Source organism: Neophocaena asiaeorientalis, unplaced genomic scaffold (genome assembly GCF_003031525.2).
Source record: "Neophocaena asiaeorientalis asiaeorientalis breed wild unplaced genomic scaffold, Neophocaena_asiaeorientalis_V1.1 scaffold398, whole genome shotgun sequence".
Lineage (NCBI taxonomy): Eukaryota > Metazoa > Chordata > Mammalia > Artiodactyla > Phocoenidae > Neophocaena > Neophocaena asiaeorientalis.
This window is the reverse complement of record NW_020173416.1, coordinates 1,591,881-1,609,611: the sequence shown is the minus strand read 5'-3', so window position 1 is coordinate 1,609,611 and position 17,731 is coordinate 1,591,881. Positions and strand designations below refer to the sequence as shown.

The following is a 17,731-nucleotide window of genomic DNA, read 5'->3' as shown; positions in this document are numbered from 1 at the left end:
AAAGCCAAGCAGAAAAACCATCACAAAACAATGTGAGAAGTATATTTAAATCGTATGTTTCAACTATTCAGCACATTTTTCTACCAGCATCTACTGCGTGCCAGGCACTGTGTTACGTCCTGGGGATACGATATCAAATGAAACAAATAAGGCCTGAGTCTTACAGGCTCAAAGATCAGATTCTCACTAATGAGTCCTAAGTGTCTGATCATTTAGCTGGGGGATCAAAGTGGGATGAGTCATGAACTTAGGGATTTGGGCCAATACCAAATGTCACTTCGGGTTACACAGTCCTTTTCGCATTTGAAAAAAGAAGAAGACAGACAGATTAGGGCTTCTTCCATTTGGGACTCTCTGCCTCGGAAGTTGATGCCACTTGTGATTTGAGTCCCCTGAGACTCTTAGAGCTGCCTGGCCCAGAAGACAGGGACTGTGCTGCTGGCCCCAAGGGCTTAATTATTAGCTGGAAGAAAAGGTGACTTAAGTTCCATGACAGAGGAGAGAGGAGAAAACTAGGGCTTGCAATAAGCCTAGCAAATTATGGAAGAAAATGAGCCAGTGCATTTCTAAGTCAGAATCATTCCCAAAGAAGGAATGATGGCTTGGATTTCTCCCACCCTTCCCTACCCCATCCCTGTCGAACGGGGCCACATGAGAAATATTTCCAATAGGACACTAGGATATCTGCCAAAAGAAACGTTTTCCCAGAGAGGGAGGCTGGGGACTGAGGGTCCTGTTTCACAGATCACTCTGGCTAGCAGGAGGGAGTTACTGCAGGCCGGAAGTGATTCACCATAGCCCCCAACTCTGCCACCTCTGGGAGAGAAGTGATGTCGTCCTCCATGTCACTCATCCAACTCTTTGTGGTCACATCAACGTCAGTGTGAATTTGTATTAGAAAGTGTCACTTCGCCTGGGATGGAGAGATGCTTGCCTGTCTGTGGCCAGTACCACTTTTAGGCCACTCTCCTGGAAACTGTCTTACTTTTGAAGCACTTAAGAAAGGCCTCTGTTTTTAAAAACTGAGTTTGAAATCTTTCTCCTTTGGTGTTTCAGTAACCATCAAAAGAATGGGGGCTTTTTGTTTTTGTTTTTCCAGTGCTCCTCTTCTAGACCACTTAGCTTTACTTCTGTTTTGTTTAAAACTTACCAAGTGATGACTTGCTAAGATGGAGTCGTATGACAGCCAAGGTTAGGAGCCTTTTGTGTTCTCCAAGTGCCTTCCTCTCCCATACTTCTTTGTATTGATATTCAAATAGACTTACCTCTCAGAATCTTGGTCCCGGACTCTCTTTTCCTTCTCGAATATACATCTCTATAGGAAATTGTCTTTGTGTTTAGCTTGTGAGTTTTCGATACATTCATCCAAAGGGGAAAGGATTTGAGTCAAGAGTATCTGATTTTTTGTTCTCTAGGATCTTTGCATTTTTGTCATATGTTTTCTTCCCTGACTTTCTTCTTACTTGGGAATTGCCAGCCTTACCCTGGAAGTTACAGGCTTCCTAGCTTGTGGGTTTTAGGTTTCTGTTTAAGACACCATATTGCTTTGAGAAAAGTTTGGGAAAACAGGAAAAGCTGAAATATATAGTGTATTGTGACAGACATTTTACCTGAGACAGCTTACCAGGTGTTTGGGGGAAGCAGGAGACGGGTAGCAAAGGATAAAGGGGGAACATGTTTCTTTCTCTCCTCTGCTTCCCAGGCTGGATTCAGCAATGTAACCTGGCAGGTCCCTTTCCTCTTTCAAGTCCAGCCATTCTTGGGCCACCTGCCAAGTCTTCCTCCTGCTTTTCATGGGCGCCCTCCCTTGGGGCTTCCAGCCAGCCAGCTCCAGTCCCAGCCCTTACATGGAGCAGTTACCGCTTCTCCCAGACCACACTCATCTCTCCCTTCTCTGCACCCTGGTGCACGTGTACTTTAGGCCCTCCTCATCCGCTAGTTGAAATCCGTCTCATGTGTAGAAGGAACAGGTTGCAGGGTTTCTGAGTAATCTCTGAGGGCCTATGATTTCTTTTAAAGAGAATTACTATTCACTGGTGAATTTCACCCTTCATTTCCCAGGTAACTCCACCAACTTCTTAGGCCTTAGCAGGATCTGAGAAATAAAATGATCTAAAAATCTCCATGGGCATCACTTCTTGGAGGTCTGGCCTTGCATTAGTGTAGGTCCAGCAGATGGTGACTGAAGTGGGAGCAGCCACATCTGGCCCACTTCTACTCTGATACTCAGCCTTTCTGAAGACCCAGTTGGCATGGTCAATGCCTCACTTAAAAAATCACCTATTCTGTGAATTCTGTTTTTTCTAACCCCCACCAAGATTAGTCAAAACTGGGATTTGATCTGGGTAATGTTAGACCAGGTATGACTCCATCCCACCTTTCTTTAGTGAGGTCCGCTGGGAGAATTCAGAGCCTTAGGGCTTGGATTTTTGAAAACAGATTTTTAGGAGATGACATCTATCCCCTTTCTGTGTTAGCAGTGCCTTCGTTTTAGATGGAGATTAATTTCCTGACTAGCCTGGGCAAGAAACCTATTTTGTAGGCATTGTGAGATAAATAAAACCCAATCTTTACCACCATTCAACTTCCACCCACTAGCCCCCCACAAAATACTCCTGCAGACAAGAGCAAACACTGGCTCCAGGAATGTAAACAAGTAGGAATTCACTGAGGGGCTAAGGGGATGTTTCTGTGGCTGTTTGAATGCATTCTTCATTATTTAAGCTTAAATGTGTTACTTATTTTTGTGGATAAATTTCATGGTTAATACCAAAGATGAACAGTACAGGAGCCTTTAAAATGAACTCCAGGCACTTTTTGAGTTCATGTTCAAAGGGAAACCCCAAAGCTTTCTACAAATCATTGCGTTCCAGAAAGTATCTCTGTCGTGGCTCTGAAGGATTCATTATCTAATATTTTAAGCTTTTGTAGTATGGAAATATAAGGGAGACTATTTTCCTATCTATACTCAGATTCACAGACTTTTTAATCATAACAGAAATATTCAATAGCTTCTATTAAAAGTGGATCCCAGAAGATAATGTTTATTCTTCTTATCACCCACTGTACCACTTGGTACGTAGTAGGTATGCAAAAAATGTGACCTATACAAATAAAGGAGTGCCTGCAATGATTCCAACACACTTTGCTTAATGTGTGTGAAATATTGATGACTATTTTGAACTGAGTAATGGGCAGAATTTCTGTTAGTTTTCCTTTCTTAGCACCTTGTTATGTTAAAGAGTAAATACTAAGCCTGCAGGAGTTAAAATAGGACTGTCTAGCAGGTAGAACTGAATGCCAAGCCTCTTCTCAGGCTGTTTATAAACACAAGCCCTCTGTGTCTTTTGGTTTCCCATCTGCTTAGATGCCCAGCCTACAGAAGGAGAGAGGGAAATATGGAACCAGATCAGCGCCGTCCTCCAGGATTCCGAGAGCATCCTCGCAGACCTGCAGGCTTACAAGGGCGCGGGGCCAGAGATCCGAGACGTATGCCAATAATAATACTGAGCTGACAGCACCCTTGGTGGAGAAAGGAAACCCATGCACGCACACACACAGCAAGATTAAGTAATAGCCCTAGTGTTTCCTAGCATACTAGGAAGAACAAGGAGGGTAATGTGTCCTTAAAAAATGTATGAATGGTCCTTTTTATTCTAGTACGCTGATCTGAGCACACAGTGCTGTAGACTGTGTAAAGTGTTAGCCATTCTCTTCTCCAACATACATTTGATATTGCAGGACTCACATTTAAACAATAATTTGTCACTGTGTTACTTCATATAAGGGAAACATACATATGAAATCTACGAACAACAATTGAAATATGATTCGTAGTCTGGGTTTATATGAACTTTACAAAAATTTGTAATAATTTTGGCAGGTTCTACTAGTATCAGAAACAAGAGTCATAAAAGATCTCGTTTTAAGTAGTCTGCTCGTCTGTCATCTTGAAATGACATGTGAGATTTTAAAAATAAATGCAGGGAAAACAAAACAACAAACAAAACAAAAAAAGAAAATTGTCAGTGTGGCTTCTGAGACTCCATAATGCCTTCAAGGCAAGAAACTTCACACTCCTTTTGTTTGAAATAATTAGTTTTGTGGAAGTATCAGCACACACACACACTGCCACCACCATTTTCTGAAAAACAAAACAAAACATAACAACAACAACAAAAGCACTGCTAGCGTCATAATCCTCAAGCTGCGGAAACCCAGACAAAACAGCATTTCGAAGAAACTAACAGCCTATTAAGAGGTTATTTTTCTACTTAGGGGTCACTGTTTAATTTAGGTAATTTAGGTACCATCACAGACTGGCGGGAATGTAATACATATTATAACGAAAGGACAGTATCCACAGAATCTGTACTTCCCAATGAGCACTAGCTCTACTTTAGAAGAATCGAATGGTGATGGAGGAGGACTCAATTGCTTCCAATTAGACATGCATTTTTTTTGCATTGAAGATAAGAGAAACAAGTAAGATGACGTGGTGTCTAATTGCCGAGCCATTTACATTATGTTCAAGGGCTAAAATCGCCATCCTAATTGAGCATCTTGGACGACACTCCAATGAACTGATGTCCATTGGGGAAATACACATTAGCAAAGTACAGCAGGAATCGTATCTTTTTAACTCAAATTCTTTCTCAATCTTAAGTCATTTTGATGGGGAGCGTACTGCTTCTTTTTAAACAGACAATTCCATAATGTTTTGGCAGGCCATTCAAAATCCCAATGACATTCAGCTTCAAGAAAAAGCTTGGAATGCAGTGTGTCCTTTGGTCGTGAGGCTAAAGAGATTTTATGAGTTTTCTATCAGGCTAGGTGAGTATGTGTTTACGGTTTTCATGTCTTACGTGTGAAATTCTGTTACGGCGTTTGAGAAAGTAGCAGAAAAGGTTCAGGGCGATGGAAACTACCCCAGGTCCGTCGCTGTGCATCGTCAGAGGCCACTTCTACAAAATCACCTGCCATGTCTACTTCTGCCAATCCACCTCAGAGTTTCTTCCCCTGCATTTATTGGTGCATTTAGAGTGTCTTTACTAGTGGGTGTCCCTTTGGTTTTGTTCTCAGCTAGGTCTGACTCTTAACAGGTTTACCATGTCTGATCACATTTCCGAAGGACAGAGAAAATACAGGTTACCTGCTAACCCAAAAAGAAGTTGGTTGGCTGGAATCATGTGTTATGTTTAATATAGTAAAATACAAGAAAGACAAACGTAACATTCTATCCTTAAGCTTAAAAAAATCTGTGCAGGCACAGGATGGCTTTGCAGAAGCAAGAAGAAAATCAAGTCTGGTTGACAGTAGGCTCTATGTGACCACCGATATGATACAACCCCTCCCCGAACAGTAAAGCCGTCTGAGGTTTCCCTGGTTAATATAATACATCTAGAACGGGGAAGCGTGTGGTCATGTTTTACTCTACTTCTGCCATAAGTGAGTGCCACATTTTAAGAGTTAAACAGAGAAACTGAAGTACGCTGGGGGAATAATAGCCATGATGTTGAGAGAACTTGAAGCTAAGACTCAAAGGAAATAGTTCAATGAACTGAACCAGTTTTTCAAGAAGAGGGAGCTTCTGAAGACACTCAGGTTGAAGAGGAATCGATTTCTCTGTTTCTTCCAAGTGTGTGTCTAGACCCAATGAGCTGAAATCCTAAGGAGCCAACACTCAGCTCAGCAGACAGGAAAAATCCACCTATCAGAGCAGTCCAAGGTCAAGCGAGCTGCCTCAGAAGACAGTGTTCCCACAGACAGAAAATGCTAGCGGTGTCCTTGGAAAGAAACTGTAAAAGGACTCTAGGGATGATAGAGCAGGTGCTGGTGAACTCTTCTGTAAAGAGCCAGCTAATAAATATTTTAGGCTTGTGGGCCATCCTATTTTCGTTGCAACCACTCAACCCTGCCATTGTAGCACAAAAGTAGCCATAGTCAATCCCTAGGGGAATGAAAATAAAGCATGGCTGTGTTTTGATAAAACTTTATTTGCAAAAATTGACTGTGGGCCAGATTTAGCCTGTGGGCCATAGTTTTCCTACCCCTGCTCTAGAGGATTGGTTAAATGACTCGGTACTAGGAGAAATACATGGAAGGAAAAACTGGAAGGGAGTTTTAGAAACAGAGAAGTGGGAGCAATGAGACTCTTTTCAGGACAGTAATGGAGGTAGATGTGGCAGTGGGTTTGTAGAAAAATATGCCTGGGATTTGATGAGAGTGTAAATGCAGAGAAGAGCTGGAATGACCCAGAAGTCTGTCCCTGCAGAGCAGGTGATTTACCCCACGCATTCAGGGCCACCTCATCTCATCCTGGCTTCTGAATGGCTATCTCGTGCACATGATCCAAAATCACCTCTTTGTGGTTTTCTAACAGGGTGAGGAATTGGGATGACAGAACGTGTGAGGGTCCGGCTGAGCTCTGGGAGACGTTTACAAGACTGTGTGGCCCCGGGGCTCTTCTCCAGTGGAGGCGGAGCATGGGGGGTTCCTTTTCCTCCTTACCCACACATGTCACATCTCACACAGTTCTGGGGGAAAGGGTGGAGTGGAAAGACTCAAGCAGGTTATCTCTGAGAATGTCAACTGGGGCTTCAAATTGTGCTTTTTGAAAAGATCTCTGCGGGCCACCTCAAATATGTCTGTATCCCTTTGACTTCCAGAAAAAGCTCTTCAGAGTTTATTGGAATCTCTGACCTGTCCACCCTACACACCAACGCAACACCTGGAGCGGCAGCAGGCTCTGGCAAAGGAGTTTGCGGAAATTCTGCATTTCACCCTTCGATTTGATGAACTGAAGGTTAGGCCGCGTGCGCTTGGGCAGTTTAACAAATTCCTACTGAGCACCTAGGTGTCCAGGTGCTCTGCAGTGCTGTGCGGCGGGGGCAAGAGAGATGAGTGAGCTGTAGCTCCTTCCCTAGAGAGGCGTGTCATGTGGTGAGAATTTGAACTCCTTGTGGTCAAAGTGATTGAAGATGGTGCTTTCTACATGGAAATTCAAAATCTGCCCAATGCAACCAGAAAAAAACATTTCAAATGTCTCTTCCTCTTTGGGAACAAGTATACTTTCCCTGAAATCTAGCCTAGGGTAAAACCAGGGCATTATTTATTTATTTATTTATTTATTTATTTATTTATTTATTTATTTATTTATTTATTTATTTATGGTACGCGGGCCTGTCACTTGTGGCCTTTCCCGTTGCGGAGCACAGGCTCCGGACGCGCAGGCTCAGCGGCCATGGCTCACGGGCCTAGCCGCTCCGCGGCATGTGGGATCTTCCCGGACTGGCACACGAACCCGTGTCCCCTGCATCGGTAGGCGGACTCTCAACCACTGCGTCATCAGGGAAGCCCTGAGTATTTATTTTTAACCGGAAGTTGCTTTGACTCTTGGGTAACAAAGAGAAGTTCTGGTATCTGTGCAGAATCTGGTGTCTGGGCTTCTGATGCATATCCTACACCTGATGCTGAGAGATGACCCGCTTTCCTCCCTTCTGAATTTCAGATGAGGAACCCGGCTATTCAGAATGACTTCAGCTACTACAGAAGGACCATCAGTCGTAACCGCATCAACAACATGCATGTGAGTCCCCGGAGCTCCCAGGTTGACACACGCATGCTCCAGGCATCGGGAGGGGCACAGGGAGAAGACAGAGCCTTTGTCTGTAATTCCATTTCCAGAGGACACTGTTTTGAGATGTTGACCATCTCTTTATCAACCGCATCCTCTCGTCTTCTTTTCATCAGCTAGACATTGAGAACGAAGTCAACAATGAGATGGCCAACCGAATGTCCCTCTTCTATGCAGAAGCCACGCCGATGCTGAAAACCCTCAGCAACGCCACCATGCACTTTGTCTCCGAAGTAAGCGACGTCGAGCAACGAGGTGCCTTTTGCCCGATTGCATGTAAAAGCTGCTAACAGGGCTAATACCCATTTGTGTCTCCCATTTAGAACAAAACACTGCCAATAGAGAATACCACAGACTGCCTCAGTACGATGACGAGCGTTTGTAAAGTCATGCTGGAGACTCCGTAAGTTAAATCAGAGGTGTATTCGTGGTCAAGAGTTCACCTGTCTCTGTGATGATGGTGATGGTGGTGACAACATCTAACGTGTGGGTCAGCATGTTAACATCTACTTATATATTAACTGAATTAATTTCATAAAGAATTCTGGGTGCGAGGTGTAGTATCCCCATTTTAGAGCTGAGGAAGATGAGGCCTAAATTGATTAACTGACTTCTTCCCAAAGATTGCATAGCTTGTTAGATGGCGGAATCAAACGTCAAATCAAAGATGCAGGAGAAGTTGTATAAGGATCAAATGGAAGATTGGGGTAGATGACTGGGTATGTTATAAATATATTGGAGAAAGGATTTGAGAGAAGATGTAGAACCAAGAGTGGAAGTGGTAAGGCTATTGCAAAAATGATGATGAAGATCTCTTTCTCTCTCTTTCTCGCTCTCTCTCTCTCTCTCTCTCTCTCTCGTGCATGCAGCAGTTTCCTTGCACTTAAATTACTTGCTAGATTTAAAAAATGGTTGAGTTTGTTGAGGTTGAGGCAGTATGGTAATGAGAAAACCTACATTCCAATGTCAGGGTTCCACTTATTCCACGTATGTCTGTAGCCCCTTTTGTGCCCATAAACAAGTGGTCTGACCTGCCTGGACCTTGGTTTCCTCATCTGATGAGGTTCCCATAATACCATCTATGATGCAGAGAGTTTGGGAGGCCCAAAGGCACCAAGAGTGCCTTATAAAATTTGGTGCTCTGTTCAAAGGTCAGGTGGTGTTAATTTCAGATAGCTCACTTATATTTAAGATTTATTCCAAGATGGAAATAGTAATCATCACCACTGTGGGGACAAACCGTAAGGAAGTAGATGTTAAGAAAGCCTCTAGGATTGGCTTGAATTACCCGAGTCATCAGTGACCCTGTCAAGGTAGGTGAACAAAATTCAAACCCCACAAATACTCTCAGCCCAATGAATGGTATGTAATTTCTGGTAGGTACCTTTGCCAATGTAATTCAGTCTGCAGCCTGTATCTTTACAAAGGAAGTTACCCAGACTGGAGACATGGTAGCTGCTCTATAGAAATGAACTTGATTCGTTTTCTCCATAATGAAGCCATTATTCTCTATAATCTAGGACAGCCAGAGAGACCTGCTATAAAATATTCAAGATTGATGGGCGAGGGACTTATGTACATGATGAGCTGGCTCGCTGAGGGCAGAAGAGAATTTACTGCCCTCTAATTTACCTTGTTTTCACAATGGTCAGATAGACTCAAGGAGAATTACCATCGCTGGTTTCTTTAAGAGCTTATTAACCTGGTTCTGCAGGTCTGGAATTGTTCTCCAGGGAGGATAGGAGGAGGCTAAAGTAGCCATTTGTGGAGCCAGAGATGAACGTGCTCTGTCACGGAGGTAATATCTCTGCCACTTGTCCTCTCTTCCAGGGAGTACAGGAGTAGGTTTACAAGTGAAGAAACGCTGATGTTCTGCATGAGGGTGATGGTGGGGGTCATCATCCTCTACGACCACGTCCACCCCGTGGGAGCTTTCTGCAAGACATCCAAGATCGATGTAAGAATAGTTACGAACTGTGATTTCCCTATAAGAGCTCATAAATGTTGTCAAACAGACCTTGCTTCCCTCTCTCCCTCCCCTCCACACTCCCTACCCCCCGCCCCGGGAGTGAACTCTCCCAGATGCAAGCCCCATCGTGGCAGCTCTCCTCGTAGCAAGAAGTCCTGTCCTGTTCATATGTTTGCAGCAAACACATCCAACCTCAGAGACACAGCAGGAATGTGGAGGTGCTGATTCCCTCAGCCTGTAGAGGAGCTGAGAGGTAAACAGTCCCCTAGCTGCAAGCTGCCCCTTCAGCTTACCTAGTGTGCCATATAAATATATATATATATATTTTTTTTTTTATCATCTTTATTGGGGTATAATTGCTTTACAATGAATGGTGTGTTAGTCTCTGCTTTATAACAAAGTGAATCAGCCATACATATACATATGTTCCCATATGTCTTCCCTCTTGCGTCTCCCTCCCTCCCACTCTCCCCATCCCACCCCTCCAGGCTGTCACAAAGCACCGAGCTAATATCCCTGTGCCTTGCGGCTGCTTCCCCCTAGCTATCTACCTTACTACGTTTGTTAGTGTGTATATGTCCATGACTCTCTCTCGCCCTGTCAAAACTCACCCTTCCCCCTCCCCATATCCTCAAATATATATATTTTTATATGTTATATGTGTCTCATCCTAGATTACAAGACACCGTGGTCAAATCCCAAACAATGTTCCAACTTCCTCTCCCACCATCCCTGCAGATGGCTCTGCCTGATTCCCATGCCTTTTCTTGTCCTTGGAATATGCTTGAGCCCTTTTCTCTGCCCAGAGTGCCCTCCTCTTCTCTGATGGGGGGATTCTTTTAAGACACTCCTCACATGTCACCTCATTTGGAGCACATCTCCTGTGCCCCGCATGGAGCAGAGCCTTGCTTCTCCTCCGGGCCCAAAGCGCCTACCATTTTGGGTTTTCTGACTCCCTCATGGACTCTGAGTTTGTTGACAAGGGCAGAGACCAAGATCTGTATACCTAATGTCTGCTTCATTGCCTGGCAGTATCCTTGGTACATACAGCACGGTGCTCAATAGATACTCCATATAGCTTTTGCTGAATGGATGGATATGATTGGAAAACAAATGATTGTGGTGTGCAGGTGATTTCCTGTTGATTGTGGGATAAAACAGGCTCCTCTCAGCCCACTGTTTGCCTGCAATGGCACCCAGTAGCGTATCCCTGTGTTAATTTAAAGGCTTTTCAGTACGGAATAGGACCTCTTGGTACCGACTTATTCTGACGCGGCTCAGTCGGGGCGTGCGCACTCTATGCTCGTTCATCCATACAGAACAGCATCTCTGATGCTCTAGTTCTGTGCAGACAGAAGGTCCATGTGCCCAGAGGGGCCGTGAATCTAAAGATTGTAAGGAAATGTATCAATTAATAATGCAACTTGGATTACTCATTTTGAGGTTCTGGCTCCCTAGCATAGCTAGCCATGGTTCTTCAGAGAGTCTTCATTATTTTTAATGTAATTATTTCTATTTATCAAGAAAATAAATACTTATATAACAGTTCTGGGAAAATACAGGAAATCAAAATACAGAAAATTGGGACTTCCCTGGTGCCCCAGTAGTTAAGACTCCATGCTTCTACCGCAGGGGGAGTGGGTTCGATCCCTGCTCAGGGAACTAAGACCTCACATGCTGCACGGGGCAGCCAACAAAAACAAACGGACCCAAAACACAGAAAATTACATTTATCAGTGGTAACCTCACCATGGACAGATGACCACCGTCAATATGTCACATATATATGTCCCTTCATTTTGTATCGATGTTTGTGTATACTTAACAGGTTAGCACCCTGCCATAATTTCTATTTTAAAACATATTTAATTTGCATAACAGTATATTATGGAAGTTTTTTCATACCAGTAAATATTTTTACTGTATTCTTTGTGAGGCTTTAACGTTTTTATGCTATAGATTAAGTATAAATAGCTCCATTAATAACCCGTGAATACCATTTGAATATGGATTGAATTTATTACCTAGTACTCATAGGACATTCTCATTTACCACAGTCTTTTGTTAACTTGTCACACAGTCAGTAATTAAAAATACGCTGGGTACCATTATGTCTTGTAGCCCTAACCTTTAAAAAGCTTGTCCTTGCTTGTTATTTACTAAGTCTTTCTGCTGAGGCTATAAACGTTATATGATATTAGATCTATCCCTACCCAGTCTTGATGACGTCCATTTGTTCACGTATGTCTCACTAAGAAGGTTTGTTCGTAGAAGTTTATATGTGTCTCTAGGAAAGTTTCAGGTTTACGGAGCACAACATGTACATGATGGGCCATTTTTCTTTGATGACATAAGGGTTTCTTTCCAGATACCAGTCTGCTTCTAAGCCAGCAGCTACTTGCACTGTTTTATAAATCCTTAGGGTATCCGCATCAACTGTGAAAAAGCAAATATTGAAATAGATCCTGTTAGCTGCGGTTACAAAGAATGTGTTCTGTAGTCCAAAATGGAGGTACTGAGCTCTAGAAACCCAGGTGAGGGAGAAACTCATTCTGCATAGAGGCAGAGACAGAGGGTGACGTTTCAGGTGGGCCTTGAGGATTTTTACCAAATGGACAGAGAGAAGGAAGAGTACTCCAGGCGGAGGGAATCATCAGAGCAAAGTCATCGAGGCCCAGCGGGATATGCATCATTTAGAGAACTGATGCTAATCGTGGGTGTCAGGAAAGCAGGCTGGAGTGACATGACATTTTCAACTGATTTCCTTAAACTTGTATGGAATGATCCAATATAGAATCACTCCTAAACCGTGGTCCCCAGCCCAAGCCTCACCCAGAATTCCAGACACCCCCTCCTTTGGACACCTGAGGCATGGCCGGCCTCAAATCAAAGGTTATCCTTTCCCCCACAGACCTGCTTCTCCTCCTCCTGGGTTCCTGTCTCAGGTATTTCACCTTCCTGCAACTCAGTCTCAAAGCCAGAAACGTGGGATTGTCCCTCAGGACCTAGGAACTGTCTTCTTCCCTCTTCACCTTCACGCCTTCTCCATCACCACATCCTGTGACCTGGACCTCAGATGCATCCTCCCGTCTTGCCCTGACCCTCCGTGCCCACTGCTGCTCTCACACCCTCCCCCTCAGGGGCTCCCACTGGCCCTCCCGTCTCCAGTCGTGCTTCCTCCGATCCCTTTCAGTATGAATCACATTACTAGATTGTTTAACACCTATCACGGGTGTTTTCCACAGGTAAAGGCCCCCAACTCCCGAACATGCTGTTAAACCCACATTGAATCTGGCCCTGACTACACCTCTGGCTGCATCCTGATATTCACACTCAAGGCTTTCATCAGCCTGAAATAGAACTCGAAATTTCCAAAGAGTATCCACTGCTCTTCTGCCTCTTGTCTCATCTATGGCCCCGTTCCTCCTTGGGCACTTTTTACAAGAACACATATCACAGGATGATAATGAGCTATTTGTCTCTCTTCTCCCGCTAGACTATGAGCTCTTTCGGGAGAGGGACCAAATCTCTTCATTCTGAGCTTGACCCCATTCTGCACCTAGGACAGGCATCTCTGATTGACCACGACATTCTTTATGGATGAGCCTAAACATGCCCCCAAATGCTTCTCAACCCTGGGCTTCTGGCTGCCCCCATCAATCCAACAGAGTTTATCAGGCCTTTAGGAAAAAGCTTGCAACATACAAGAACATTTTTATAAGTGACCTTTATAAAAGAGGCCCTTAGTACAGTATACCCAAATCAGTGCATGAACATCTGAGCTTAAAATGAGTGATGGTGTTCTTTCCAGATTCTTCCTTCGCAAAAAAAAAAGAAAAAAGAAAAAAATTGTTAAGTTGTTGAGTTTACCAGTCAAACAGCTGAAGGAGGAAAAGCATTCTGGGCAGAGAGATGACATAAAGCGATCAGGTTTGCAATTCATTCGGTCAGTCTCAACTGAGCACAGGCTAGAGGAGGAGCTCTCCCCTTGACTCTCGAGTCCAAGACAAGAAAATCAAAGTCTCAGGTCGTTGTCCCCAGAAGTCAGACACATAAAATGTTCGATTGCAGTATAATATGAAAACTGGCACAGAACCTTCTAGAAGCCCAGAAGAACAACTCACTGGCCTGAGGGGGTAGGAAGGTGTGTTGGACATTTCTGAGTTTGATTTCTATGGGAAGAAATAATATATTATTATGAACAGATGTTGTTATGGACAGGTACTATGATGGAATTACTGGGGTATTCACAAACTCTCGTGCTTTCTTCTAGATGAAAGGCTGTATAAAGGTGTTGAAGGAACAGGCCCCAGACAGTGTGGAGGGGCTGCTGAACGCCCTCAGGTGAGCCTCAGCCCTGTGGGGCAGCCAACCCTTCTGAACCATTGCAAATGTAGGTGCTGTTTGGGTCCGAGGGCTAGAACGCCAGGCTTAACCCCTTTGCATCTGTTAATACATGTCATCTTCCCAACTGCCTGTTGCGGTCAGCCCCATTTTTATCGTCCCCTTTTTACAGATGGAAGAAACTGAAATTTAGAGAAGTCAACTCACTTGGCAAAAGTCACACAGCAGATGGCTGAGCCAGGATCTAAACCCAGGCCTGGGTGACCCCGCAGGTCAAAGGCCTAACTCCCAGCCACAGTGCTTTGTGGTTGGTGGGGACTTGCAGAAGAAGAAGCTTCCCCGGTCTCACTTCCCCCTGCACCTGTGGTTCCCAAACCTGGCTGCTCAGGAGAATTATGTGGGTAGCTTTTGAAAACACTAATGCTCAGGGTCCAATCCAGGCCAAATGAGTTCGAATCGCTGGGCTAGGGCCTCAGGCATCCATTTTGTGTTTGTGGGTTTGCTCTGAAGGTCCCTGGGTGAGTCGTACATGCAGTTGCCAAAACTGAGGAGCCTGCTGTCCCCTGTCTGGATGCCCTTGTAGCTGGCTAGTGTTCCTGCCGTCTCCTCACTGCTAACGCGTCATGCCCGAGCACCTGCTCTCTTCCCAAGGACACGTGCGCTTAATCCACTCCAGGGGAGGTATTCTTGTTTCTTAGCTGTGACATATCCACAGGAGTTTGCTGAATCATGACAGTCGGGATTGTGATCTGGAAAGTTCATGGTCCCTGCTGTCTCATTCATCTGAATGATTCATCATCATCATTCACCTGATTTCCCTCAGTTCCTCTCAACTTCATGCATGTAGTAAATGTTCAATAAGTATAAGTGAGATGGAGCAGTGATCCTCTACGCACGTACAACACACGTTTCCTGCTCTCATTTAATCATCACAAGTCAGAGTGATAAGATCTGTCACCCCATCTAATAAATGAAGAAACTGAGATGCACATGAAATGAATAATTATACACTGAGGCTAATCCTTTTTCATGAAGCTGCTAGGTCATCATTCTTCAGAAGAGATGTAGCTTTAACCCAAGAGCCTTCCAGATTCTGTGGGTAAACCGAGGTTTTCTCCACTGGTGCCCATTTCACAAAAGGCTGGCTTTCCACACTCAGTAAGAAGACTTTGGCTTCTGTTGTTCGTTTCTTTTGCTTTCCAGCATCATTCAGTCAAGCAGAGCTTTAAGAGCGGGGCACTGCGGTAGGCTGTGAGTTCCATCCGAACCTCGGCATTTGGTGTCTCCTGTAGGCACTGTGAGGAAGTCAAAGAACACAGGTTTTTGAGGCAGAGGCAGACCTGGATCCAAATCAGAAATCACAAATTGTTTACAAATCATACATCGTTGTATTTGTCATCTGGAATGGGTCTTTTAATGTCTCTAAACCTCAGTTTGCACATCTGTAAAATGGAGGCAATAACCTGTCCTACAAAGAGTTAGTGTGAGTGGAAAACTTCCATGGAGTGCTTGGGACGCGGTCAAGATTTTATTACATGTTACTTCTCTTTTCCTTTCTTTTCATGAACTATTTCTACACCAGTTAATGTGAGGAGACAAACTACACCACTTTTCTTCAGTATATGGACCTGCCATCGTGCCCCCTTGTGGTGGCAAGGAGGACAAGCATTCCCATAAAAGTAGAAAACCCTAACAGTTTAAGTGTTGGGTAAAGTTGTTACGTGCAAACCCATATTTTAATATTTGTGACTCAGCGGGGGTGGCCTAGATGGCCAAGATCCTGCACTCAAGCACGTGAAGTCTGTCTCCCTGGAAAATGAGAATGCTTGTGTCTCCTCCGTGAAATTATTTGATTAGGTGGAAGATCTACTTGTTTAATAACCATAACATAAAACTCCTTTGGAAGGAAGGATCAGATATTAAATCTGAGACTGCTCTGGGCATTGAAGTGTGGCTCTTTGTGTAAAGAACCAATGCCAAGTTTGATTTCTAAATATCAGTTATGTCTCCCAAGGTAAAGATGAGCTGGAGAGTCACGATCGAAGCTTTCTCAGAGTGCTGTTTGCACACTGACCGCCATCCTTTTCTCTCCATCCAGGTTCACTACAAAACACTTGAATGATGAATCGACTTCCAAACAGATTCGAGCCATGCTTCAGTAAAGCTTTGCTCAGTGAAGAGGATCTTTGAACTGACCTCAGAAGATGTATATGTTTACATAATTTAATACAGATTGATGTTAATACTCGTGTATTTACATAACCGTTTCCTTCTTGTCCCTGAAATATATGGACCTTAATTTGTGTCCTGACTGACTCAACCCAGCAGAGCATAAATTGACTGGAGAGCCTTATCTTCGATGGCTGAAAGGAAAACCCCTTCTCCAAAAGGAAAATTTTGGAGACATTGATCTTTGCTACTGGAGTTCCTTACACCTTTAACAATCAGAAATTCCTAATAGCTTGTGGTCATGTTTTAATTCTAGATGTGTAATCTCTCTGGGAAGTATAGTTATAGAAACATGAAGTATTTGATTTCCTGGGACAGCTCAACTACAAGAAACACAGCTGTTATCCTGACAGAGAGAGAGGGATCCCAGAAAAGACAAATGCACGTGGAGACACAAAGCCAAGTGTTTGGAATTCAGCACACCGCCTCTCTTCCCTCAGACAGCGCAGCACACGTGCAACTTTTTTGTTGCATGTATTTTATTTACCAGCATACTCTCTTCCTGTTTTGATTTGTACCCCCTAATGTTCCCTTTCCATTTTGCAAGAGGAAAAATCAGTGTGTTTGCATCAGTTCATGGGAGGGAAGCAAGGATAGATAGATGTGCTGTTGTGGATGGGTTGGTGGCTGTCGTGGAAGTGGGGCACAGGTGGGGAGGAAGGGCACCCAGGCGACAGGACAGTCATCTCTCTGCTTCAACCCTCTGTCTCCAGGGACAGGGAAATGGAGCTCTGGCTAAAATTGTGGGTAAGGTTGCTAACATTCCTGTTGTCTGTGGAGCACTGCGTACACACCCCATCCTAATAGGAGCCCCGTCCTCTGGGGACCATCCATGTGGCAGCAGAGATCTAGACACTTAATTAGTTACCAGAAAACTAGAGGAACTTAGAGGGGAGATTTTCGTTTTCTGGTTATCTACTATTTAAATGGGAGCTCCTTTATGACCCAGCTGCTAGCTTGTTGCAATGTATAAACTCTGGCTTGAGTACCTGGATTAAGTCCTAGCCCTGTTGATTCACAGAGTGATCTTGGGAGATTCACTTAAGTTCTCTGTGTCTCACTTTCCTCATCTATAAAATGGGCAAATAAAACAGATAATCTCCAGTAGTCCTACAAGACTATGAGCCACTAAAAAGACTGACTCTCACATCCTTCCTTTGTAAGTAGAGTCCAGTAAGCATCACCCCCACCTTGTCTTGATGGTTAGCAGTATGACAAGGGTCATTGTGTCTGCAGACAGAGCTTAGAATGGAATCTTGGAAATCTTCTATTCTGGTCTCCAAGTGGAAAAATGAGACAGAGGATGAAGTCTAACGGGATCACCCCCATGTAGGACTAGAACCCAGGATGCCTCGTTCCTGACTCCATGCCCTTTTTTTTTTCACCACGTGGCCTATGCATACATACTATGGGGGTGATACTGGACGCTTTTAAATAAACCCTCGGCCTGAACCATATAATTGCTTGCCTATTTCTGATGGAAGGAAAGAGTTGCCCAGGGAATGGTAATTCCCAAAGTTGGGTTTGGTTATATCAGGGTTTGGTGTCATTCA

General features: G+C 44.1%; 1 protein-coding gene across 2 annotated transcripts in view; it reads left to right on the top strand.

The window, feature by feature from the left end:
- The window catches only part of CYRIA (CYFIP related Rac1 interactor A), a 58,592-nt gene extending 41,138 nt beyond the window's left edge, over positions 1–17,454 (top strand). Inside the window, exons 3-11 of one of the 2 annotated variants that reach the window (XM_024747244.1) lie at positions 3,368–3,489; positions 4,728–4,833; positions 6,669–6,805; positions 7,511–7,588; positions 7,753–7,869; positions 7,960–8,039; positions 9,467–9,593; positions 13,879–13,949; positions 16,048–17,454. In XM_024747244.1, coding sequence (XP_024603012.1) covers positions 3,368–3,489; positions 4,728–4,833; positions 6,669–6,805; positions 7,511–7,588; positions 7,753–7,869; positions 7,960–8,039; positions 9,467–9,593; positions 13,879–13,949; positions 16,048–16,111 — 902 coding nt within the window. In that variant the 3' untranslated portion in view covers positions 16,112–17,454. Of the gene's footprint in view, positions 1–3,367; positions 3,490–4,727; positions 4,834–6,668; positions 6,806–7,510; positions 7,589–7,752; positions 7,870–7,959; positions 8,040–9,466; positions 9,594–9,783; positions 9,864–13,878; positions 13,950–16,047 lie in introns of those variants that run through there. The other variant, XM_024747245.1, reaches the window with a different exon arrangement.
- The last annotated feature ends 277 nt before the right edge of the window (positions 17,455–17,731 follow it).